At 42.8% G+C, this 27,583-nt stretch overlaps 2 protein-coding genes across 7 annotated transcripts in view; one reads left to right on the plus strand and one right to left on the minus strand.

Moving 5' to 3' along the window:
- LOC144889833 (uncharacterized) overlaps positions 1–27,583 on the plus strand; it is a 191,209-nt gene that overhangs the window by 79,539 nt on the left and 84,087 nt on the right. The gene's annotated exons all lie outside the window — the stretch shown is intronic.
- Positions 1–27,583, minus strand: part of COPA (coat protein complex I subunit alpha) — a 123,734-nt gene that overhangs the window by 28,860 nt on the left and 67,291 nt on the right. For all 6 annotated transcript variants that reach the window (XM_078780412.1, XM_078780411.1, XM_068123006.2 and 3 more), the window contains 7 exons: positions 22,230–22,306; positions 17,759–17,868; positions 14,582–14,688; positions 12,297–12,396; positions 8,945–9,080; positions 6,602–6,684; positions 1,091–1,241 (listed from right to left, as the gene is read on the minus strand). In XM_078780412.1, the coding sequence (XP_078636538.1) occupies positions 1,091–1,241; positions 6,602–6,684; positions 8,945–9,080; positions 12,297–12,396; positions 14,582–14,688; positions 17,759–17,868; positions 22,230–22,306 (764 nt within the window). The remainder of the gene's footprint in view (positions 1–1,090; positions 1,242–6,601; positions 6,685–8,944; positions 9,081–12,296; positions 12,397–14,581; positions 14,689–17,758; positions 17,869–22,229; positions 22,307–27,583) is intronic.

Here is a 27,583-nt window from a genome sequence, read left to right on the forward strand (position 1 = left end):
ACCTTTATGAAACATATAAATTGCTAATCCCTTTATTTAGGCGATGTACTGGCCAGACTGTGCAGCATACAATCATCGGTTGTTCATTTCATCAGTGAACTACCATGGTACCAAGCATGCACACAGGTTGAAATTCAGCACGTCCTGCACTATATGGAGAGCAGAGATCCATGACTAATGTCCATCGGGATGATAAATTAGTGAAAGTAAATGCTTTATTTTTACCAGACAAGTATGTCCTGTATGCGCACGATTGTCTGTGGTGTTACTGTAACAACACAATGAGTATAGGCCTGAACTCGATGCATCAGCATCACACTATTAAATTACTGTCCTCAAACATTGCTTCGGGCAACATGCATCTTTCCGTCCACTACATGGAGTCTACAACAATTAATTGCCACTTGCACCCTCTGCTACAAAGAAAGGGTTCACTGAACACATCATTTCATTGGTGTAGTGCAGGGGCTCCCAAAACCAGGGCTGCGACCCTAATTGGGGTCGCAAAGGTCTTCTGATAGGTCACGGATGACTACGCACCGCTTGATCTCACAGTGGTACACCATATTTAAACGTTGGTAGCTTATCATCTTCTCACAAATATCAGTTTTTACGTCAAAAGTGTTTTCTCTGACAATTTTTTATGGTAGGTAGGTTTTATGGTAGGTGCCAAGTATGCATTTTCCGACCGGTACCATTTTGGTCGCGAGGCGAATGTGACAACATTTTGGGTCATGAACAAAAACGTTTGGGAACCTATGGTGCAGTGCATACTTGCTGCCGCCATTTGGAAAATTAACTATAACAGCCACAAATGGCCACATCAACAAATTCCAGTTTCCTGTACTTCTTGTGATACAATTGTCAATGTCCTGGTTTTTTTTTTTTCTTGAATGCCCCTTGTGCATTAAAATAACCAGAACATATACCAAAAAGCAGTATATTTCAAACAAAAAATTTAGTGGCATTAGATAAAAAGTGAATCATCAAAATAAATGCTTTTGAAATGAAGCGTTGTAAAGCATTATACGGACAACACAGACATCCAGACGGGAGCAGAGGCTTACATCAGTTTTGATGGCCGACCTACCCGCGGAGCTGCAGTACCGGAGCATCTTTCATAGTGTTGAAGTCCAGTCGGCGCAAAAGACGCTCTTTGGCATACAGCAGTGTGTGCCCATAAACAGCGTATGCAGGACGCTCTCGTTCCAGTTTGAACACAACCATGCCACTGTCATGGCCTAAACAGAAGCAAACCCAGCAAAAGGTTTTGGCAAATTGAATAAAATTTGGAATGGCCCGATTCAAATTTCCATAAGAAAAATTTCCATTTCCATATGAAATTTCCATATTTTTCTCCCGCCTCTGGAACAAACTCCCACACTCACTTCAATCACACTCCTCCCTCCAGGTCTTCAAAACAGCTGTTCACCACCATCTCTTATCTTCCCCCATTCAAAACCTTGATCTTTTCTACCCCCACTAATTCACCCCAGATCCACCTTGTTTGAAATTCCAACTTCTTTCCTGGAAGTCTTGGCAGTGTCCATATGTTTTATACCTCTCCCACCCCCCCCCCCCCCCTTCCCATGCCTTCCCCCCAAAGCCCTCTCCCTCCCACAGATCTCTCGATGTCTCCATGTCTCTCGGTTCCTGCTCTCAAATGTTGTGTTTGTGTCCTTCCCCCTCTCTCCCCATCTTGTCTACCGCTCCCGATGTTATTTGTTTTGTGTGTCTGTTTGTCTTTCTGTGTGATTAATGTTCGCTCTTTCACGAGCCTCGATCTTGTATACAAAAAAAAAAAAACAACCAAAAAAAAAAAAAACAACAACAACTGTTTATGATGCTGGGATCCCAGGTGAGAAAACCATTTACTAAGGCCCTTTCAATCCACGTGGAATGCAGAAAACACTGATGTCCACTAATTTATTTTCCTGCAAGCAATTTATGGACAACTACCACCATGAAACTTGGATCAAAGTTAAAGAAAATTGTTTCCCTATTTAGTTTTTAAAGCAGAAAAATGATTTCTTATTTATAATCATTACCTTCACCAGCAGAGGTGGACAGATATTGTGTTTTCTTTCACCTGTTTGTTTGTCAATCTGTGAGCAGGATATCTCAAAGTTATGAACGGATTCGGATGAAACTTGGTGTAAAGGCTGGGTGGTTGGTTGTGTGACAAGGAAGAAATTATTAGATTTTGGTGAAGATGTGGATCCGCATCTGGATCTGAGAATTTTAAAGTGATAAGGCCAAAACGATATACAGTAAACTCTTAAATATCGTGGGTTTTGACCAATCCCGGGCAACCTCTTATGCACCGATTTAGTTATTGTGGGGTTTAATTTCAACCAATCGTGGTTATTGGGCTGAGTTGTGACGGTTATCCCGCACCACTAGCCTTTTGTTGTTTCTCATGCACCGTGAATAACGATGCTGAAGTGTAAAACAATGGAGACAAGCATTACGCCTAGGTCCCCCGTCGGTGAAGTGATGTGAGTTGACAAAGTGGAAGACGCAAGGCGGCCATCTTGGATTCTGACGTGGCGACCCAATTTTCAATAGCGTTCTCCCTTATGCGTAGGCACACCCACACACCAGATTAGAAGTTAGTAGTTCGTTTATTTTTCAAGATATTTTGCTCACAATTGTGAGGCAGTTGCAGGAGAAGTACACGGAGAAGAGGAAGAAGTTGTTTCTTGGGTTTGTTGATCTGGAGAAAGCATTCGATAGGGTTCCACGCAAAGTATTGACATGGGCATTGAGGAAGTTAGGAGTGGAGGAATGGTTGATCAGAGTAGTGATGGCAATGTACAAAAGAGCGCGCACAGCTGTAAGGACGAAGGACGGGAACAGTGGTGAGTTTGAGGTGAAGGTGGGAGTGCATCAGGGGTCGGTACTAAGTCCACTACTATTTGTAGCAGTGATGGAGGTGCTGGCTCAGAACGTAAGGGAGGATTTACCGTGGGAGTTGTTGTATGCAGATGATCTGGTGTTGATTGCGGAAAGTATGGATGGACTGAAGGAAAAGATGAACAAGTGGAAGGAATGTATGGAGACAAAAGGTCTGAAGGTGAATATCGGAAAGACGAAGGTGATGGCAAGTAGTAAAGCATGTGGTGAGGTGGAAAGAACTGGGAAGTGGCCCTGTGCTGTGTGCAGGAAGGGTGTCGGAGTGAACTCCATTCAATGTACAATGTGCGCTGAGTGGGTTCATCAAAAATGTAGTGGTCTGAGAGGGTAATTAACGAGTGTGGCAGCTACATTCAAATGTAAGGTGTGCACAGAGGGAGCTGCAGATGGAGGGAATGTTGAGTTGGATCTTGGAGATGGCGTGAAGCTGGAAGGTGTGAAAACATTTTGCTATCTCGGAGACATGCTGAATGGAGAAGGTGGATCAGACTCGGCAACGGTTGCGAGAGTGAGATGTGCATGGAAGAAGTTTCGGGAACTGAGTGGCGTGCTGATGAGGAGGGGAGTATCATTGAAGCTGAAGGGAAAGGTGTATGCTGCATGTGTGAGAAGTGTTATGATTTATGGGAGCGAGACATGGGTAATGAACGTAGAGCAGCAACGAAGGTTGGAAAGGGTGGAAATGCGAATGGTTCGATGGATGTGTGGAGTATCGTTGAGAGAGAGGAGGACAAATGATGAATTGCGAAAGATGATGGGAATAGAGCCTGTGATTGATGCTGTGAAGAGGAGGGGAGGGGTAGGGGGGAGGGAGGAGGGGGGAGGGGGGAGGGAGGAGGGGGGAGGGGGGAGGGGGAGGGAGGAGGGATGAGGGGGGAGGGGGGAGGAGGGAGGAGGGGGGAGGGGGGGAGGGGGAGGGGGAAAAGGAAGGGGGAAAAGGGAGGGGGGGGGGGGGAAAAGGGAAGGGGAGGGTGAGGGGGAGAAGGGGTGGGGGAGGGGGAGGGGGAAAAGGGAGGAGGAAAAGGGAGGGGGAGGGGGAAAAGGGAGGGGGTGGGTGAAAAGGGAGGGGGAGGGGGAGGGTGAGGGGAGAAGGGGAGGGGGTAGGGTGGAGGGGGAAGGGAGGGGGAGGGGAGGATGGAGGGGGGAGGGGGAAGGGGGAGGGAAGGGGATGACCAGTCAACAATGACGTTGCAGTTCTCATGGTCGGAGAGCAGCACAACAATCGCGACATCGTCCTGCATCTTCGCAACAGCACGAAGCGGATTTTGGAGACTCACCGATCCTGTGACGCCCTCCAGTACCGGCGTTGCCGGGCGGGGGAAGGGAGACCCGTACATTACACACATTATAACATTATACACACACAAACTGTGTTTTATGTTCAATGGTCTGGCGGCGGGGATGGAACATCACGTGATCGCTCTGAACGAATCAGCGCGCTGCTCTGCCACCAGGTCAGATTCTGTGTATAATATTCCTCGCTGAAATGCGCTGAGGTAAATATGAATAAAAAATATGGATCTCGTCAAATATTTTTAGGTAGGCCATGTCCTTCCCAGGCTCAATGGCCATGTCTGTGCCAAATATCAAGTACGTGAGCCTCTCCGTTTAGGAGTCTATCGGTAACATTACACACACACAAACTGTGTTTTATGTTCAATGGTCTGGCGGCGGGAATGGAACATCACGTGATCGCTCTGAGCGAATCAGCGTGCTGCTCTGCCACCGCCTAAGATTCCGTGTATAATATTCCTCGCTGAAAAAAAAAATCTATGTGAAACATGCTACTATCTATGCTAAATCATGCTAAATCATGCTAAATGCTAATCATGATAAAATATATGCTACTTGCTGTGAGTTTATGGTGGCAAGGAACATCACGTGATCGCTCTGAGCGAATCAGCGCGCTGCTCTGCCACCGCCTCAGATTCCGTGTATAATATTCCTCGCTGAAAAAAAATATGGATCTAAAGATGAAAGAAAAAAAACCCTATGTGGTGTGAATGGCAATGTTCCTCGCTGAAATGTGAAAAAAGGCAATCGCTTTTCGCTCTGAATTACGTGCGAACGCGTAACTGTGAGTTTATGGCGGCAAGGAACATCACGTGATCGCTCTGAGCGAATCAGCGCGCTGCTCTGCCACCGCCTCAGATTCCGTGCATAATATTCCTCGCTGAAATGCGCTGAGGTAAAAATATGGTAAAAAAATATTATGGAATTTTTTTTTTTAGGTCGGCCATGTTCTTCCCAGGCTCAATGGCCATGTCTATGCAAAATATCAAGCACGTGAGCCTCTCCGTTTAGGAGTCTATCGGTAACATCACACACACACACACACACACACACACACACACACACACACACACACACACACACACACACACACACACACACACACACACACACACACAGTGTTTTATATATATAGATTTATTCGACTTGGACTTTGCAGATATTAAATCAGGATTTTCTATTCATGGTTGCACAAAGATGAGGACCAAAAATAATGTTCCCCTATCTTTCTGCATTTACAATTTCTCCAATTGAACACCAATAATGTTTCATTGCACCTTTGACTTCAATGGCACTAACCCTTAATCTTGATGTCAAACAATTTGAAAAACATCATGCCTGACAAAAATCCTGTTCAGACTTATGATTTACCTTACATTCCTTCCCTTGCTACCAAACATTCTCATTGCCTGACATTAGAAAAAGCCACGAGCAGCATATTTAATTCATATCATATGCAGAATTCATATCACCTTCACTTTGAATACATGCCAACATTTTGTGGAGTTTTGCCTGTAATGTTAAAGGTCCTTCGTGAGCACAAAACATTATTGCAGGCAAGGTGTGGGCTGCCATATGAATTCCATGTGCAGGAAACAATGAATGAATGAATTAATTAATTAATTAATTAACGAGAACGGCACTCAGTAGAGAGCATACCTCCACCTGGTTGGCCATATCACTCAATGGTGAAAAATCATTTTAAAAATTATACGAGCTGGAAAAAAAATAATCTGGAACTTGACCAAAATTAAATCGATTCTTCCTTGTCACACACAACCTGCAACAAGTTTCGTCCAAAACCATCCATAACTTTTTGAGATATCCCACTATGTATCGTTTTTGGCCCTATCTCTCAATGGTGAAGAATCACTTAAACAATTTAAATAATTCGCATATCCGAATCCATATTCAGATCTTCACCAAAATCAAATCAAATCGTCCTTGTCACACACACACACATGTCCACAAAGTTTCGTCCAAATCCGTCCACAACCTTTTGAGATATCCTGCTATGTATAGTTTTTGGCCCTGTCTCCCAATGGTGAAGAATCACGTTAAAAATTCTAGTAGCCGAATCCAAATCCAGATCATCACCAAAATCGAATCATTTCGTCCTTGTCACATACGCGACATCTCTCCCAAATTTCGTCCGAATTCGTCCACAACTTTTTTGAAATATTTTGTTCACAAACAAACAAACAAATGGACAGACAAACAGACAGGGGTGGAAACATAACCTTCATCCACCTTTGGTGACGGAGGCAACTAATAAGAGGCGCCAAAAAAGAACAAAAATGTCCAAAAGATAATTGTTTATTTTGGCCTTCTTATCCCCTTCAATACAAGAGCATTACAATTATTGAGGAAAGCTATAAATCAACTGAGTTACCTGCAGCAAAGAGGTTCAGCGTGGGATGAGCGGCCAGAATCCAGAAGCGGTCATGATCTCGTCGGAAGGTTTGCACTCCACTCCTAAAATTACAAATAGTAGCAATATTGCACATCAGGATGGACTACAACTACTTCTCCTCCTCCTCCCTCCATAAGGGGTGAGGTTCAATTGCACTAAGCTCCTGCCCCTACTGGACCACAATGCTCCTCTCCACTCCCCTCTGTCCTTAGCAAACACTCTCCACCCTCCAACAACCATCACCTTTCTGATATCCCTCTTCACACAATCCTCTAATCTCAACCATGGTCTATCCCTTTTCCTCCTACCTTGTTCCTTCCACCTATCCATGCTCTTTGCCATTCTCTCTTCCCCCATCCGCACCATGTGTCCAGCCCATCTCAGCCGGCATTTCACCAATCTTCCCATCAAGCTCATCTACACACCAAATCTCCTCTCTCAGTTCATCCATTCTCCTTCTATCCACACTCTTCACTCATGCAATCCTCCTGACCCAGTTGTTCTCGCAAACCTGCAGCCTCTGTTGTTGTCTCTGTCAGTGCCATCGTCTCCAGACCGTAAAAGTAGGCCGGCATTACACAAGACACCAGAGCCTTTCCTTTCAATCTCCTTGAAATATTTCTGTCTGCCATTACACCCTGCACCACCCTCCACACCTCTGCCTCTGACTTACCATCCCGAGTCACTGTTCCCCCCAGATACTCAAACCTATTTTCTTGTCTGATCTCCTTCCCCTACGACCTGATATTAATTTCTTTTCTCTGCTGCCCGACCCACATTATCTCCATCTCCTCCATCCTAATTTTCAGCCCATGTTTCTCAAATGCCTCCTTCCACTCCCCCAGTACTTCCTACATCTCCCACCCACGCTCCACCACAACAACCAGATCGTCGACATACAACATCCTCCTCAGAATATCTTTCATGTTCACCTTCCTGCTTACCAGCTCCATCACCATCATAAACATGAGTGGGCTGAGAGCGCTTCCCTGCCTCAAACCGATGTTCACACTGAAGTACTCCGACATCCCAGGAGCAACCAAAACCCTTCCCTTGTACATCCTTTCCAACAACCGAATTTCTGCATCCAGCCTCCCATCCATTTCAGTGTTGCCATCGCCATCTCTCTCAGGACAGTTTCCTAGGCCTTCTCCAGATCCACACATCCCAATGCCATTTCACCTTGTACATTCAACAGCCTCTTCTCTACCATCTGTCGCAGCACGGACATCCCATCTGTAGTTCCCCTACCCTTTCCAAACCCCTGCTGCTCTTCTCCAATCTCCTTCTCCATACTCTTCCTTATCCTCCCGTCCAAAACCCTCTCCAGCAACTTCATGACATGACTAAGGAGTGTAATGCCCCTGTACTTCCCCAGATCTTCAACATCCCCCATTCCCCTTACAGATTGGCACAATTAACCCGGTCCTCCTCTGGAATTGAACCATCTCACATACACACATTCAACAACCTATTCGTCCAACTGACTCCGACTTCTCCCGCTACAATTATCATCTCTGTACACACCACATCAATGCCTGGCGCCCTTCCCTTTTTCACCCTCTTCAATGCCGTCTGCCCTTCCTCTTCCGTGATCTCCACCAACTCCACTTTCCCCTCAACATAACTCGGTAGCTCCAGCTTGCCAATGCTTCCTTCCCAGTTCAATAGCTCTTTGAAGTATCCTTCCCACACCTTCATTACTGCGCCCTCTCCATCACGAGCCTCCTGCCTTCATCCTTAATCACCGCCCACCACCCCAACCCCCTTCATGTCCTTGCTATCCTCTTCCCTGTCAAGAGCCAATTTATAGATCATCTTCTTTCCACCATCCTCTTCCAACTTGATGTACACCTTTTCCATATCAATACTTGCCTTATCCACAGCTCTTCTTGTTGTTTTCTTCTCCCCAGCCAGGTGCAGCAAACCCACATATGGCTGCTCCTTATATCCTTGATCTTCTCCATCCCCTTGCAAAACTCCTTCTTTTCACCAACTGCCTTCGTTAGTTCCTCCATCCACCATACCTGGTTTCTCTTCCTTGATGATGCACCCTTTCCTGACGTGATTCCACACAACACTTTTGCAATTCCCCTAAATGCCTCTTTGTACTTCTTTCAATCCTCCAAACATTCCGCTTCTTCGCCAAGTTGCTCATACCTGGCCCTCACCTCTCCATATACTCTACGGCGACATTTCCCCTTCACTTCACCCACCTAATAACCTTCCAGTGAGTAATGACTAAATGGTGAGTTAAAGGGCTAAGAAAAAAGTAAGACGGGGATCTAGCTAAAACAAAGCAGGCAAAAAGACAAGCCATACCGCTTGGAAATGTCCCAAACACGAATGCTTTTGTCCTCAGAATTGCTGAGCAAGAGCTCCTGGCGGGGGTGAAACAGGCAGCAGGAAACATTGTTGTAGTGACCACGGCAAGTGTCCACCTCCCATGCCTTAGAGTCTGAAATTCAGGCAACGTGAGTCAACGGGCAGCAAGACAACTATTGTACAAGTTTTACAGCATTAAATAAACCATGAAATTCCAAATGAGTGGGAGGTTTAAAGAACACAAAAAGAGCATTGCTTCTTTCAATTATAACATGCAAGTCAACTGCAAGTGTGATAAAAGCTAATCAAATAGCTAAGTTTGGCAAATTATAAATGGCTTTAAATTAAGTGGTTTCTTCATTTGAATCCATAGCTATGTATTTGTTACGGGGTCCTCCCCTATCCCCTGGTCTCGGTAAACCTCCGAACCCCGAGAGGGTCCCCGGCAGAAAAATATGATATCCTTTGTGGAAATTAATCAATAATGAAACTCTCAATGAAACCATCATATGAAACAATCAAATCAATAATGAAACCACATCAATGGTTATGAACAAACAATAATATATTATAAATCACACCGGAATCACGACACAAATAATAATAACAATTCGCCCTACAATCACTATTTTAAAGATGGTACCACCTTATCTCGTCCTTTAACCCAAACTCACAGTACTCCCCCAATGTCTCTGTACCCCTCCAAGGCGAGGTCAATTCGCTCCAGCGATTGTTGGATCAATGTCCGATCACAATCAATTGAGGTGTGGACGATCGAAGCAACCCGCAGGTCCCGTGATCCACACCCAGCACAATAGCGGTGGAATGGGAAACCTCCCCAAAGACGCGCTCCGACGTACACGTTTGTGGTTCAATTAATGAGTCTCCATACAATCCTCAAAAGCCCCTTTCTTGCACAGCCGTCCACGGCAACCCACCAGGGAATAATGCCCGGCCGACGCGACAAAAACATGTTCACTGCAGGTTGCACGCGTGGCGAAGATGGCGGACGGCTTTCACTCGAACCCAGGCTTTGAGGCAAGGATACTCCAGAACCTCAATGAGGATACCCGACTACACAGGCTCCACAGCCCTCCGGCGATATCTCCGATCGCCCGAACTTCCTTTCAAGGACGCAGGGTCCACTCGCCCTGTACACTCCACCAACCGGTCCGGAGCTTCAACTAAAACGTCTTTTCACGATCTCCTCCCGCCTCCTCTTCCTCGCTCCACCTCTTCCGGTCACGATCCGGATTTCCGGCCACATTTTACCAGGAGCGCTTTTAAACCTTTTCACCACAATAACCCTTTCCCTTAAGCCACAATAAGCATAATATCTAGAACCAACAATGATAACAATAACAACCATAATTAGGGCCGAATCCGTAACAGTATTGCACAGAAAAAAATAGAATATGCTTTCAGGTTATCGGCAGAAATGCATCGCAATGCTTTGCTAAGGAATGCACATGACACTGCAATGCCGTAAAAATAAATTATAATTTATCAAAAATAATAAAAATGTGAAATGCAATGTTTGCCCCTCCAGCTCCATAGGAAATCTCGCCTACTTCCCCTCTCATCCCCCCGACTTGGGCACATCATGGTGGCCATGATGACGGTGTTCACAAGGGAATGGGATTGAAAGAATGTAAGCTGTGCCCAATTGTGACAGTTACTTAAACAGCACACATGTATAAGTTAACGATAACAATAAATCAGATTTTTGTCTTCCTTGTGGCAACATGAAGCTCATGCCAAGCTTGGCCTGATTACTGGCACACATAATTCACAGGCCAGCTATTGAAGAGATTAGGGCTGGTCTTGAATGTCAATCATATCCCTCAGTTTTTTGCCAATTTTCCAAAGCATAATTATTTAGAAAGTTAAAACAAGGTGTATTTATTGTGTCTAATGCATTATCCGAATTCCACACAGGTAGCTTTCCTTTTCCTTGTTTGATTAGAGGCCATGTACTATGTATGCATAAGGAATAATGAAATAATCAGTGGAGGAGTATGGATGAAGTCAAAGCAAAAAGGAAAGGGGAATAAGGGAATATAACAGCAAGGAACTAGAACAGCACTCATTCGAGAGCATACCTCCACCTGGTTGGCCATATCACTCAATGGTGAAGAATCACTTTAAAAATTACACTAGCTGGATCTGGTTCCGCATCTTCACCAAAATTGAATATATTCTTCCTTATTACACACACAACCGGTCCAACAGGTTTCGTCCAAATCCATCCCTAACTTTTTGAGATATCTGCCAAGTATCGTTAGTAGCCATCTCTCCCAATGGTGAAGTCACTTAAAATTTTAAATAATGCTCATATCCGAATCCATATTCAGATCTTCACCAAAATCGAATTGAATCGTCCTTCTCACACACACAACCGGTTCAGCAAGTTCCGTCAAAATCCATCCACAATTTTGAGATATTTTGTTCACAAACAGACATGGGTGAAAACATAACCTCGATCCACCTTTGGTGGCCGAGGTAAATAGGTCAGAGGTGTGTAAGGCATGTAAGTAAGTGGGAAGTGGGGTAACGATGAGAGTTAAAATTCTGCCATTGTGCAAGCGGACTCAAAGTAAACAGACTCGTGAAAAAATATATAAAGATCAACAAAGCAGAACATGAGGGGAAAATAAAATAAATAAATAAATAAAATTAAAAACTTCATAATTCTTCCTTTTTGTTTGTCAAGCGAAAGTAAAAAAAACAAAACAAAAAAAAACACCTTTAGAGGCCATTTTTCCCCGCAAGAGGGGGTTGGCCTTTTTCGGGTACCGTGGTAGTTGTTGTTTTTTTGGTCCCCTTTTTGAAGCAATGTTTTACGGCCGGATGCCCTTCCTGCCGCCAACCCTGTTTGTCGCCTTTTTACGACACACAGGGAATTACCAGTGAACTGGTACTCAATTTGCCGACCTCGGAAGGATGACAGGCTGAGTCAACCCCCCTGGCGTTAATTCAGCGATCGACCGGGATTCGAACCCAGGATCCTAGGATCCTAAGCTGGCACCCTAGCCGCTAGCCCAACACCAAGCGAAAGTGAAGTAACAAAACACATTTGTTGACAATATTACAATGTAGAAATAATGTAGTTTATACACAAAGTGATGGGCACACCAAGCTTCCTCAGAGTGGAACATTTATGAGATGAGGGTTGAAGAAGGAATTAAAATGAAAGCCAAAATGAGAAGAGAAACAAGATATCTGTCTCAAGTTTCTGCTACATTACTTGGGACAAAGACCTTGGTTCCACCAACAAAAACTCAAACGTTACAATTGACAATAACACACAAGACAATTACGTGGCACCAATTCGCGGCTGCATGCTCACCATTCATGCGCCACAGCTTCACCATTCGATCATCAGCTCCAGATACGATGAGTGGCATGGTAGGATGGAAAGCCGCCCAATTCACACCACGGTCGTGGCCCTACAAAAGACGCCACCAGTGCATAAGTTCACACAAAACGAAGACAACTACAAATTAATTTCAGGAGTTCTCAGTTTACAATGCATCTATAACTATAAATGGCGATCTGTTTGGCTGTCTGTCTACTTGTCTGTGTGTTACCTATGCACTCTTACACCTCTGGATGGATTTGGACCACATTTGTTGGAGGTAAAATGTTGTACCGCCCAGGTTTAGCGGGGTTAGCGGCCCCTTCGGCCGCCGGGAAACCCCCGGGTAAAATGATGGGGCATATTGCTTCCTCGCTGTTGCAGTTGGTTTGAATAGCACCACCTTTAGTGAAGTCGAGTACAACAGGATGGATTGAATGTCCCAAGACCAATGCCTGACTGTCTTCTTATGTGATTATTCTCGCCAGTGGCTAGCTTTACCCATCTCTGGGGATGGGTATGTTTGCTAGTTATCTATATTATAAAGCAGAAGAGTCCGTCCATCCCTGAACGACTCCGTCAGTTTTGGGGATAGCCCCGCCAAACCCTCTGTTGAACCTTTTGGAGTCCCTGCATGTGTCCAAAATAAAGTGGGTGGGAGTTTAAAAAAAAATTCTCAAAACCTTAATTTTTTTTGAGATGTTGGGCTCCTACCTTGCTCGTATAAACTAAAACGCCATTTAGTGGAACACATAGTCACGTCTTACGCTTTCATTCTGAACAAAAATACTTTGTTAACTGAACATGCTGCTATTATGGCCTATATACCCATATCATCCATGCACCCAATTATGTCATATACATTGCCATTATCCATAGCTAATGCTAAATGAAGGTAAATATGCATCAATAATGGCATTAAACACATTAATATGACTAAATTGAATCAATGAAGATAAATATGAAAATAATTGAAACTATATTCCCCGTGGCTAGTTGATCATATATATGAAGTTTTGCATCGATCTGTTAAGTGATTCTGGAGAAAAGATTTTTTTACATTTTTTTTTCCAATCCAATATGGCTGCCAGACATGACCAATGGCGTAAATTAAATTTTTCACTCACATCAGCTCATAGCTCAGATATGACATTTCAGATTTTTCAGATAAGGATTTTGATTCAACCAATTCTGACTTGTAATACCACTTCACCAATGACGTCATTGTTGTCACCATATATACTCCATGGGGAGATGATGACATATGCCAAGTTTTAAATATTTTTTTCATTGAGCGGTTTCGAAGGTGAGGTCCAAATTTTTCCCTTTAATGCATTAAGGCTGCCATACCATGTGAACTATGACAGAGTTATCAATACAATATTCTCCATGGGGAATCCTTCCTATGTTTTAAGTTTCGCATCGATCGGACGAGTGGTTGCAAAGAAAAAAAATCAAAGTGAAAAGATATACACGTAACCACAGCCAGGCAAGACAGACAGACAGGGACATTACAATAGTCTCGCAACTACTTCGGGTGAGACAAAAAAATGTCACACGAGAACATTTTCGTTTCAACGATTAGATCATCGTAAAGGAGAAAAAAGAGGAAACTGAGAGGTTAGTTTAGAAAGGAAGAGCTACAGAAAAAGTTAAAGTGAGTGATTGATGAAAAAAAATACTTAAAGGAAAAATAGAAAAGCTCCCATTGCACTTACAATTATTTTTCAGTCTTTGTACTCTGTGTGGCTGTCACATCAAGTGTGTACAAAGTAATATGCTGAGAAGATAATATAGAGTGAGGATACAAGCTTCATTAAAGCCTTACATTTGATTCAAGCGTTTTCTGAACTGCCAAGACCTAAAAAGACGCCAGAATAAATCGCTAAAGTACCGCATCGGGAGACCGCTAAATCGAGAATGTGTACTTCTTCTTCGTCTTCCCCTCTAAAAACAATGTTAAACTGTTGCCCAACCTAGCACAATAATGGCTGAAGTGATTAAGGTGGTTCCAACAGAAGGCTGTTACTTTGTCTCTGGCCTATTGCACACAACCCAAATTTTAAAAATATATAAAATATTAATCATTTTATTTTTAAAAATTTTTTTTGCGGGTTTGAGGGTTTACTGTACTTGACTATTATATGCAGATGGTGGCTGCTAGACATCTTAAAAAGGATGGTGAGGCTGAAAGAACAGGAGCACATGGAACAAAATGTAATCATATACTGTATAAAGCATAAGAGAAAATTTTATAGTAAAGGTGATCAACCTACTTCAAGCACGTGTTTAACAATGGCATCGGATGTACCGAAGAGATCAACGCTCTGAACCCCAGGAAGATCTGAACGTTGGGTTGGGCTCACATTCTTCTTCTTCAAACCTGAGAATGAACAAAGTAAGGTAAAGCAAAATGATGATTCACAGTAGAAGTAGGGATTAACAATAGGATTTGCAAATATAACAACAGAAGAGAAGTAAAACCACTTAATGCAGACACTCATTCATGCACCTGTCAAAGGGAAATACAAAAATTAAATAAAAATGAGAATTTTGTGTCTCCTTTTCTTTTTTAAACAATGACTTTTGTGTAATTTGGGCAAGAAAACGGCAAAAAATTTTTTTTTACTGTGACCATTGTCATTGTATTTCTGTCCTTTCAATTTTTTTGTGAAAAGTGTGATGAGAATACTACATTTTATTATCACCAGAGAGGATTCTTTTTGTGCCTCACAATCAGCCATGATCTTTCTTGGGCACACCACATATCTAGTTTGGCCTTCTGCAGCCAGCTGTCAACTGGGCATCCAACAAGGTGCAAAGTCTTTCCTTGGCACCTGAACTTTTAGCCAACTACAAGGCCTTCATCCACAGCTTGATAGAGTACTGTCCTCACTTCTGGGCTGGAACCCCTACCTCACACATTGCTCAGCGTGACGCTGTGGAAATTACGCCGAGGTCCCCCGTTGGTGAAGTGATGCGAGTTGACAAAGTGGAAGACGCAAGGCGGCCATCTTGGATTTTGACGTGGCGACCCAATTTTCAATAGCGTTCTTCCTTATGCTTAGATACACCCACACACCAGATTAGAAGTTAGTAGTTCGTTTATTTTTCAACATATTCCGCTCAAAAGGTTCAGACATACATGGCGGCGGCCATCTTTGATTTTGACGTGGCGATCCAAATTTCAATAGCCTTCTTCCTTATGCGAAGATACACCCACACACCAGATTAGAAGTTAGTAGTTCGTTTATTTTTCCAAGATATTCCGCTCACAAGGTTCAGACATACATGGGGATGGCCATCTTTGATTTTGACGTGGCGATCCAATTTTCAAAAGCGTTCTTCCTTATGCCTCGATACACCCACACACCGGATTAGAAGTTAGTAGTTCATTTATTTTTCAAGATATTCCGCTCACAAGGTTCAGACATTTACTTTTCAAGATATCACGCTCACAAGGTTTAGATATGGTGACAGCCATCTTGGATTTTGACGTGGCGACCTAATTTTCAACGGGGTTCTTCCATATGCCGAGTTGCACCCACACACCAAATTAGAATTCGGTCCTACATGCACGAACGCACACACGGACGGAGGGGAAAACCATAGTCCCCCTTTCGCTCCGCGGTGTGGCGGGGGACAACAAAGGCCTTCAATATCATATGAATCTCCCACAATGAAGCTGAATCTCTGAATCTATCACTTTTGCATCACAGATGGGTTGGTGACTTCTCTGACACCTTTATGGTTTTGCATCCTCTGCCCTCTCTTGTTCTGTCCCCCTCCCCACTCCCAACCCAGGTGTCTGCAGGGTGCACAGGATTTGCCAGTACCCTCCTGGTTAAAACTCCCAAAATCCAGAATCACTGCTCACCCCCACTGATCAATTCCTCTTTTTTTCCCGCCCTGGAACCAACTTCCACATTCTCTTTAATCACATGCTCTCCTCCAGGCCTTCAAGACGGCTGCTCACCACCATCTCAGGACTCCTCCATCCACAACCATGATCTTTTCTGTCCCATTGACCCTCCATACCTTCCATACCCTCACCTCTTCCAATTTTCCAGTTTTTCCTTCCACTTCTGTGAATTGAGAGTTCGTGGCTATTATATCCATCTTGTTCATCAACTGTGTCCTTCCTTTGCCCTCATTCACCCCCACATCCAACATTTCTCCAAACCCCACTCTATTTTATTCTTCAACCTTGCTGTTGGTGTTTCCCTCAACCTCCACCTCTCCCTTTCCACTGTTCCTTTCTTTGTTATATCCTGATCCGTTCGATGTGCGAGCTCCCCCACAAACAAAAACATTGCATACAAAAACAAAAAAGAGAACACAATTTGAGGGAGGGCAGTAACAAGCACATTTAGAAGAAATGGTGCTGGTTTTGACTGTGAAAGGCACATGAACAAGGAGGTAATGTGATGGGCCGGAGGAGGAAAAAGTGTGGCTGAGTAAGGGGAGCCACAGACAGCGTACAAAGGAAGAAGGGGGAGAGGAGTGCACTAGGGTGGAGGTGGGAATATGGAGGTAGAAATGTGTGAAGGAGGTGGAAGGGGAGTAATGATTACAGGGAAGAGAGAGAGGGTGGATTATGCAGCTGGGGGAGGGTAGGTGGTAGGAGAGGGCAGAGGATGGAAGGGGTAGGAGAGGGCAAAGGATGGAAGAGGTAGGAGAGGGCAGAGGATGGAAGGGGTAGGAGAGGGTGTTGAAGAGGGGGGTGTGAAATGGATGATGACAGAGGGGTAGGAGGAGAGGGTGGAGGACAGAGGAGGTAGGGGAGGGTAGAGGACTGTGGGAGGGAGAAGAGGCTGGAGGACGAGCCCAAAGTCTAGGGGAGGGCTCAGGAAAAAAAAAATACATCAACACAACAGGATCAAGTAAAAATAACAAAACATGGGAATAGATTCACGATAAAATTAACAGTACAGCAGGCAACAAACAGCAACAGTTAGACAAAGCAGATTTTGTGCAGTAAACTTTGCTGTTAATCAATGATCTCCAAGAGCTGAGAAAACAGTGTCCACTCAAAGAAAATACACCAGAGGTCCAGTAATAATAATAAAAAAGGCAGACTGAACCATTCCCCTCAACAGTGGAAGAAAAGGCATGTTAAATGCCCATAAAATTTGTTACAATTTCTAAGGACGTCAAGAAAGTAAAGGAAAAGAACAGACTCAGTCGAGAGGGAAGGAGGAAGACACACATGGTGATGGGGTGGTAGTGATTAAACAGGGGATGTACAAACTAATATGCAATGGATTAAAATCCCTCTCAACCAGAATCTCCCTCCTTTTTCCCTCCCTCCTTCCCCATGTCGTCTGCTTGGTAACACCAACATTTTCCGTGGTATTCCTCAAGTCCAGTGGTGTGAGGATGTGGCACAGCAGAGCTCAGAATCTCCAGCAATGATCATTTAACATCCGAATATGACACCATATTAAAATTACCTGTGATGTCCCAAACTCTCACAGTCTGATCCAAGCTAGCTGACACCACAAGGTCCTCAGATGGGTGGAACTGTGCACACATCACATAATGATTGTGCCCTGTAAGTACGCTGTTGAGAAAAACACGGGGGATGGTCAAGTGAATAATCTATTATATATGTGTGTGATATTCCACAGTGGTTCATGGTGCCAAAACCATTAATAATAATAAAATAAAATAAAAAAGTTGTTAGCCTAGTGATACCAATACACATCTGTTCCTCTGTCTGCCTGTTCCTGGCCATTTCATTCGGCTCTTTCATGAGCCTTGACAAATGTGTTTAAAATTGACAAATAAAACTAGAACGGCACTCTTCAACGTCGCAACGTTGACCGATATGCCTCCGCCCACATTATTACATCATTATAATACTTGTCTCCCCGCGAGACATCTCCCCGCCCCCCACTTTTTAACGAGGGGGGATTATCCCCCCCACTTTATACTCGAATATAACATAAAATGTGTTTCTCTGTACAATCCACACAGGCTCGGATGTGGGATGTTCTCCAAATCCATCATCTAACGAGAACGCCACTCAGTAGAGCGCATACTCCTGCGTGGGTGGCCGCTGCTGAGCCCTATCTTCCAATGGTAAAAAATGCTTCAAAAAAATTCCTGGATCCAGAATAATATCCTGAGCTTCACCAAAAACGAATCAATTCTTCCTTATCCCAAGCGCAATCATCCCACCAACTTTCATCCAAATCCGTTCAGAACTTTTCCAGATATCTTGTTCACAAATACACGAACACACAAACATACGTACACACATACGTGGACACACACACACACACACACACACACACACACACACACACACACACACACACACACACACACACACACACACACACACACACACACACACACACACACACACACACACATTACTCCCTGGCAGGAGTAAACTCTTCTCTCTATATTATAAAAGAAAGTTTTTTTTTGTTTGTTTGTCTGCGCAAGCTAATCTCCTGAACGGTGAAAGATAGGAAGAAACCTCGAATACAAAAAATGTCGGGACGGGCCCCGGGAAGGTTATAGGCTAGGTGGCGAGGCCGGTCGAGGCCGCTTCGGCCGGGCTGGGCCCATTTCGCAATTAAAAGCTGAGCTGAATTATAGTAGTCAATCTTCTACGTCACGAGTAAAAGCTGAATTATGGTAGTAAATTCATTCAAAAATAACCAGGGGAACGCCGGGTGCTTTCAGCTATGTATAAATCAATATTAACTTTCCCCAAATAAGTTATCTCTTAAATCGACACTGCACTGGTGGGCATTATTTAATAACAGAGAGCGGTATTGGCTCGTGCATGTCGTGCTGGATTTCATTGGTCGTAGCAAGGAGTGCAAGGTGCACGCATGCGCTAAAGGAGCCTCTTTGCTCACGCATAGTGAAATTGTTAGGTAAGAAATTTTTATTTAGTTGTCGTTACATTGGAGAAAGTGCTAACAGAGAAAGTTGTGGACGACCGGACTTATGACAAAACTTAGTGGATGAGTTGGTTAGGCAACAATAACAAGCTGATTAGATTTGAGGTCAGTTCCGGATCCAGATCTGACCTATCGGAGGGATACAAAACGTAAACTATTCACCCTGGCCGAAGTATGCTCTCTAGTTTACAAGTGCCATTTGAGTTTATAAATGTTGTAGTCCAACTTTATAGACGTACTCGCATTGTAAAGGTACAGCAATGTACATACTTTTGTAGATGATCTAGCATTCTAATTAGTGCACAGAGTCAAATGTGTTTTGTGGCCCCGCCTCCATTAGACTGATTGACAGTCGTTGTCCGGCCGACCCCTCTTGACACTTCATTGCCCAAAGCATAAATATTCACTTATGCCTACTTTTCATGGAATCCTTTCAACCTATGAAAAATGTAATGTGTCATGGACTTTCCCACTGTAAAATACAGTAGATTCGGTTTGAACAAAGTACTTTTACATTTATGGGGGTAGATGAAAGCATCCCAAAGTAAAGGTAGAACTGTATAGAATGTAGCATGGACCATGGATGCATAGGAGAAATCTGGATGTACTTAAGTAGGGAAACTGTAGCTTAAGATTGTTTATGTGTCTTCACACAAAGGGTGAAACAGTGCTAACTAGTGTAGGGAATAAGGCCAATTTTCCCCAGTACATGATTTCCCCTCTGTAATTTTCCCTTTACGTTTTACTGACAAGGCCTGCCAAGAAAACCTTCTTTAAACAACAACCACTGCCAACAGAACCCGAGCGGAGCCGATCGGACTAAGCCCCACCCAAAGGACCTAATAACGAAAAAGGCCGCGCCCCTGGAGTGGTGTGATGGGCAGGTGGAGAAAGCCGGCAGGTCACGCCCCTGAAGGTTATGATTGGCCGAGACGAGCATGGGGCGAGTTGGAAAGAGCTTTGCGACTGGTTGGTGGAAGGTCATCGTGAAGCTTCGAGAGTCAAGAAGAAGAGTGTGTCTCTGTCTCTCGATCTTGGCTCAAGCAGGACACTTGCCATTGTTGAAGGAATGGACATTTTTTGGCTTTGCGAGGGAAGAGAGCACGGATGGACGGCTCGGTGGAGGAGTGGGTGGTTACTTCGTGGCAGAAAGGACCCCGGAAGTGTGAAGCGGAGTTCGTGTGTGAGGAGAAGGGAATGCGGGTTGTACTCGCCTCCTGCCTGAGGGGCCGAAAGCGCGCAACGCGCGAGAAGGGAATGCGGGTCGCCATCTTTGGAGCGCTTCCGACGCGAGTGGCGACATTGAACTTCACCACCGTCGCTGGCCTTACAGAAAGCCATTTGGGACACGAGCTACGTGCACAAAAAAAAACGGATTTTATTTTATTTTATTATCTTTCCCCTCGTCTGTTTTTGAGTCCATTGGTGGAGGTACCTCAAAATAGAATTCAAGTTTTTACCTCAGCATTCATTTTATTATTTGGGTTATTTTCATTAAATTTGTATTTGTTGAATTTACTGTCGTGTTTGCGTGTTTTGTGGTTTCAGAATAAACCCGTGTGTTCCGTTAAGGTAAACGCTTCGCATTCCTTCATCCCACCCGCGACAAAAATACCGCCATTTTTTGGGCTGCCGCCTCCACAGCAACCCTTCTGCACGTGCACGTAAAACTGTTTGGCTATTCATCCAAGATTGATTTTAATCGTTACAGACAGGACAGTCCTGAGTTTAACACAATGTTGAGTTACTGTATGAAAAGAAGAATTACAAACGGGCTATTTTTCTGTCAATTTTGTAGTTCAGATATGCTGCCCAAACATTTAACTCTTTTTGTGCTGCTGTCGCAGAATGGTCACAAAATGAAAAAAAAATGTTTTTTTGAAAACTACAATTTTTTTGAATGAAAATTTTGAAGAAAAAAAAAACAAGATGCAGCACACAAAGGGTTAATGAGTGTTATTTGACGTGAAATCCTCCAGAGATGATTGATTGCTTGGTACTTTTATAGGCTTACAAGTTTGTATTCTGGTAGATTTTATTTTTTGAGGAATTGTGTGTTATCCCGACAGAGGAAGTCTTCCTGACATGTCATCAAATCATTTGAAGTTTGATATCAAATTTCAAATTGGTGACTATTTATGCGATCATATAAAATTCATGAAAATAACAAAAACATAATCATCTTCTTCATAGCCACTTCAAAATAATTTTTCCCAGAAAATGTCCCCCCCACTTTCAGTCAGATGAAGTAAACCAATTGCTTAACCCTTCTTTTTGCTTCACGTACACAAGGTAAAACGATTTTCACGCATCTTTCTAATTACCTCCACCATCAAAGAATGGCACTCGTTAGAGAGCATACCTCCACCAGGCTGAACAGTTTACATGTAGGCCATATCTGATAGGCTGGATCTGGATCCGCATCTGAACCAAAATCTAATCAGCTTGTTCTTGTCACCTAACCAATTCAACCACCTAGTTTTGACATAACTCGTCCACAACTTTTTGAAATATCATGCGATACAGTATATCATTTTTGGCCCCATTTCTCAATGGCGAAGAATCATTTACACTTCAGATTTAAAAAAAATCATATCCTGATCTAGATCTTCACCAAAATATAACAAATACGTCCTTGTCTAAAACCCAAACAGCCTACCAAATTTCTTCTGAATCCGTCTAAAACTATTTGAGATATCCACCTCACAGAAAAATAGTCAAACAGACCGGGGTGAAAACATGACCTCCGTCCACCTAAGGTGGCAGAGGTGATTAAAGGTCAGATGAAAGAGTGCGAGAAAGAAGAGAGAGAAGCGAAAAAGAGACAAAAACCAGATGCTTCTAGCTTGGGTTATGGTCTGCAAAATGATTTTCAATTAAAGAATGCATGACCTTTTACCTTTGATCTTTTGAACCCAAAATTTAAACAGTTCATTTTTGTTCTAGAGTCCATATTTGCACCAACTTTGATGCGAGTTACCTTTCTACAAGCACTACTCACCAGACGCATGTCCGTGATTGCCAGTTCCAGATACGGATGGTCTGATCATCTGAGCAACTGATAATCCATGGGTTTTCCTGGAGAAGTAAGGAGCAAAGTTCAATGTACTCGTGAAAAACAATATTAAAACTAGAACAGCACTCAGTTGAGAGCATACCTCCGCCAGGTGAACAGTTTACATTTTGTATCCCAGAGCAGACCAGAAAATCACAATACAAAAATCAAAATACGAGAAAAAGAATGGGAATCAACAAAACAAGAAAAGTGAAACGTTAATGAGCTTTCAGAATGTGTGCCAAAATTCATGCACAATATCACCTGTGAAGGAGATGTGAACTGTTTCTATGGTTCTGAGCTAATGCAGACACATTACATTGCAGCAAAAGGAGCAGCACAATTATTCAATATTTGCTGTGACGAAAGCCACACCATTACAGAAATCCAACCTCTCGGTCTTCTCTGAGTTTAGATCTTGTTTCAAAAGTGCAGCAAATCCTTGAGCAGACAATTTAGTTTAACTTGTTAAAAGAAAAGGATTTAATGAATGCTACCACGAGTACATATTATATACTAGCTTGGCTCGGCTCGCTACGCTCGCCTCACCATGCGTCGTTACTGAGGAACAGGCTTATTTTGGCTGAGGATAATGACTGTACCTCAGTTGCTGTGTTGTCATGATTTACACCAATCATAATACAAACAATTATTTTGCACAAATGTATTTGTTGTGTTTGTGATATTACATTTTTATAGGCGATTTAGGTTGAAGATTTAGGTTGAATGTTTTTTTTTCAAGAAAACCCCTCAGCACATACCGAGGGGGGGGGGGGGGGTAGGTGCAGACTGGAAGTTTGGGACGATTACACCTCACCACCACGTAATTCAAAACACCTCACCACCAAGTAATTCAAAACACCTCACCACCAAGTAATTTAAAACACCACACAGCCATAAAACACATAATAAAAACACACCACCACAAAATTAAAAACACCTCACAGCCATAAAACACGTAATAAAAACACCTCACAGCCACGAAATTAAAAACACCTCACCACATCATTTAAAAACACCTCACCACCACATAATTCAAAACGCCTCACCACCATGCGATTTAAAAACACCTCACCACCACGTCATTTAAAAACACCTCACCACCACATAATTAAAAATACCTCACAACCACGTGATTCAAAACCACCACAACGTTATTAAAAACACTTCACAACCACGGAAACAAAAGTTTGAGGGAGTCGTTAAGTGACAACAGACACTGCCCAGATGTGTAGATATATGTATAGATAAATGACTGTAAGCCGTTTTGTCATGGTTTAAACCAATCATAATTCAAACAATTATTTTGCACAAATATATTTGTAATATACATGATATCACATTTTAGAAACAATTCAAGTTGAAAAATTATGCTTAAAAAAAAAATTTTCCCCCAAAAAATCCAAAAAAAAAAAAAATTGGAAACGTTTTCAAAGAAAATACCCTTAGGACATACCGACAGGAGAGATATGTGCATACCAGAAGTTTGGTAGGATTTCACAAAAGTTTGAGGGAATAGTTCAGACGAGACGAGACAACATATACATACATGTGTATATATATATATATATATATATATATATATATATATATATATATATATATATATATATATATATATATATATATATATATATATATATATATATATATATATATATAGTTACGTTTGTAGGGGGTAGGCAGTGATTACCTTAGTCCAGGTAGAATGCATAGATTTGTGTGGACCGTATGTCGTGGAAGAGCTTGTATCTTCGTCCCCATGAGAGGGGTGGGGTTTGTTAATTAGCGAGGGATTATTGGTATATGAATCGCCTGTATGTAATGGCCTCTGTAATCTTTTCCTGTGTTCCTTTGGACACCGCATTACACACCGTATCTAAGCCAAGCAATCGACACCATAATTAATAATGCTAAACAAAAACCAATCGGAAACCAGGCATCGAACACTACCATGGATAACATCGCCTTGGTGAGCACACAGGACAAAAGGTCCGTGGAGCCACACCGAGAAGAGCAGTGATTGGTCCAGGATTTGATTGGCACAAGGACTGGTAAGATGGGACTCGCTGATAGGAGCAGACACGGAGATGTCGTGGGATGACGTCAAAGCCCCAAGAACAAAATAGTTGGAATGGCAGACAGTTTGTCTTCTCGCTTCTTCTTGTTCTGGATCCCATAGCGAACGCTCGCTATTGCTCTTGCGCAAGGAAGATTCATCATAAACGGTCGTGTTCCGACATCTTGATAGTGATCGTGAGGAGGAAGAGCTGCGGACTGAGAACTGTGGTTTCCCAAGCAAGAACGACGAGTGGACGGGTGCTGCCTGCTCGCTGCGTTCTCGGCAAGGCCAGGTGTGAGCAGAGGCGCAGCGAGGCCTAGTTTGCGCCAACGAGCGCATCGTTTCCGCCAAGGACGCGAGGGGAGTTTTGACGATTCCCGACGAGATTCAAGAGCCAATTCGAGCTAAGTGCCACAAACTACACATTTATTTTTCAGTTATTTTATCCCTTGTCTGTATTTGGGTCTGTGCAGGAGCGCTCCAATTAGGAATTTAGTTTATCGTGCATTTTCTTTGTTACCGGCATTTTGGTTAATAAAAGCGGCATTTCCGTGTCGTTCGAGTTAATTTATCCAGGTGCGAAGACGTCGGGTGGATCCGTCCAGGTAAGTTTGTCATCCCCCTTTTCCTCGCGTGTAACGAAGGTCCGCCATCGAATTAAACGCCAAACCATTGAAGTTTGGTCATCCGTGTCGCCCTGCGGTGTTAACCACAGGGCAGGCACACGACAATATATAGGGTGGTCCAGAAACACTGGGAACATTTTGAAGAATGATACCTGCAACAAACAACTAAGTTTATTATTGTCTTTGGTGCAAAACAAAACATGATTACTCATTAAACAGTCTAATCAGTCTAATATACATGAAACAGATCAGTTGAAATGTTCAAACTGCTTTTCTTCATTGTCTATGCACAGCTGTAGCCATGACGAAACACTCTGACACACAGTTCGGCATGTTTCAGTCATTAAGGCAGCAGTCTCATTACAGATGAATTGTTTCAAGTCTCTAAGGGTCATAGGATTCCTCGCATACACTTTGTGTTTGAGGAAACCTCAAAGGAAGAAATCACAGGGCATTAAATCACAAGACCGCGGCGGCCATTCAACCGGACCACGACGGCCAATACAATTTTCTGCAAAGTTCAAATCAAGGGCCTGGCATACACTGGCAGCATAATGAGCAGGTGCACCATCATGCATGAACCATATTTGGCTATCATTGAGTGGAAATACATGCTGCTCCAACATGAGAAGGTAATTTGCAGCATTCACATTTTCATCGAAAAAGATTGGTCCAACAATGCCTCCAGAAGAAATGCCTGCCCAGACAGACACACGAGCTTGATACTGGACGTGGTGCTCAACAGTAAATTGTGGGTTGTCTACTGCCCATATCACACTGTTATGATGATTCACAGAACCAGAAAAAGTAAACTTGGATTAATCTGACCACAAGATCCTGTTCTGTAAATCATTGTCCATATCCATTAACCAAAGCAATGTCTCACATGCCTCAACGCGCCTGTCAAAATCATCCTCAGATAGTTGGTGAGTTAATCTGGGTATGTATGGTTTCGCATTAAGGTCTTTTAGTATTCTTTGAATCGATGATCGGCTTATGTTGGTGACGTTTGAGAAACGACGAGTTGATAATGGTGTGTTACTGTCGAGTTGTTGTTGAATGACCACTCTGCTTTCCTCAGTTCGAACAGTACGAGGCCTACCTGGTGACTGTTTTAGAAGAATGCTGCCGGTTTCATAAAACTGCTTGTTTATTCTGCCGATGGTTCTTCTGTCAATTGTGTCAGCGCCACATTATTTGACAAGTTGTCTGTGAACTTCAGCCAAATTTCCAGATACAGAATACATACGTACAACACAAATTTTCTGTCTCACGATATCCTCCGTAATATTAGGGCGTCTAATTCACAATTAACTGAACTAATGCAAAGACAAACGCGTGCAGCACAGTGAGCGAAGCTCACCCCAATCCATATCACGTGATGCACCTCACCCTGTGGCGTATCAGGTGATGCCTGTGCGTGTTGAAGCGGTCACATCCATTTACGAGTAATCATGTTTTGTTTTGCACCAAAGAACAATAATAAACTTGGTTGTTTGTTGCAGGTATCGCTCTTCAAAATGTGCCCAGGGTTTCTGGACCACCCTGTATGTGTGTGTGTGCATATATATATATATATATATATATATATATATATATATATATATATATATATATATATATATATATATATATATAGTATATATATATATATATAGTATATATATATATATATATAGTATATATATATATATATAGTATATATATATATAGTATATATATATATATATATATATATATATATATATATATATATATATATATATATATATATATATATATATATATATATATATATATATATATATATACATATATACATATATATATACATATATACATATATATACATATATATATATATACATATATATATATATATATATACATATATATATATACATACATATATATATATACAGACTTGGCATTTAATATGGAATATTTTTTTTCTTCTTGAATTGGGTTTACTTTCTTAACTCAGTATATCAATCTGGTGAGTTTCTTTTACACTTTGGTGATTTATTTGTTGAAAGAACCATGTCACTGATTGTCTGTTGCAGCAAGAAGTCAACAACAGGATTATATCACAGGTGGCGTGGCAAAATGTACGGACAGGTGCATTTGACGATTGGCTTCACAGTCGGGTATACAAGGGTTGTTGCGTTCTGTATTAGTGGAAAACAACTGCTGCACGTCTCCAAAAGTTATTGCCGCTTCCTCTGGAGATGGTCCGTCAACTCGACAATGTTGTTTGTCATGGAGTGGTGGCTTTACGAAATTACGGCATGAAAGAGCGTGCTATTGCTCGGCAGTATGGCATCACTCAAGGTCAGGTGTCAAAGATCCTGAAACGAAATACTCAGAGGGGTGTCCCTCTTCCAATACTGAGGCCAGGACGTCCCCGCAGAACCACAAGGAGGGATGATTGCCAGCTGCACCGGTTAGTCCGCAATGGCCGTACCAAGTCAGCTAATCGGCTTAGGGCTGAGTGGCAGCAACTGACAAATGTGCCTGTATCCAGAAGGCTAGTCAACCAACGACTGGTTCAAGCAGGCTATCGTGCCAGGTGTCCCCTGAGAAAGCCACGCCTGACCAGACAACACCGCCAG

Source organism: Myxine glutinosa, chromosome 1, assembly GCF_964187855.1.
Source record: "Myxine glutinosa chromosome 1, kmMyxGlut1.1, whole genome shotgun sequence".
NCBI lineage: Eukaryota > Metazoa > Chordata > Myxini > Myxiniformes > Myxinidae > Myxine > Myxine glutinosa.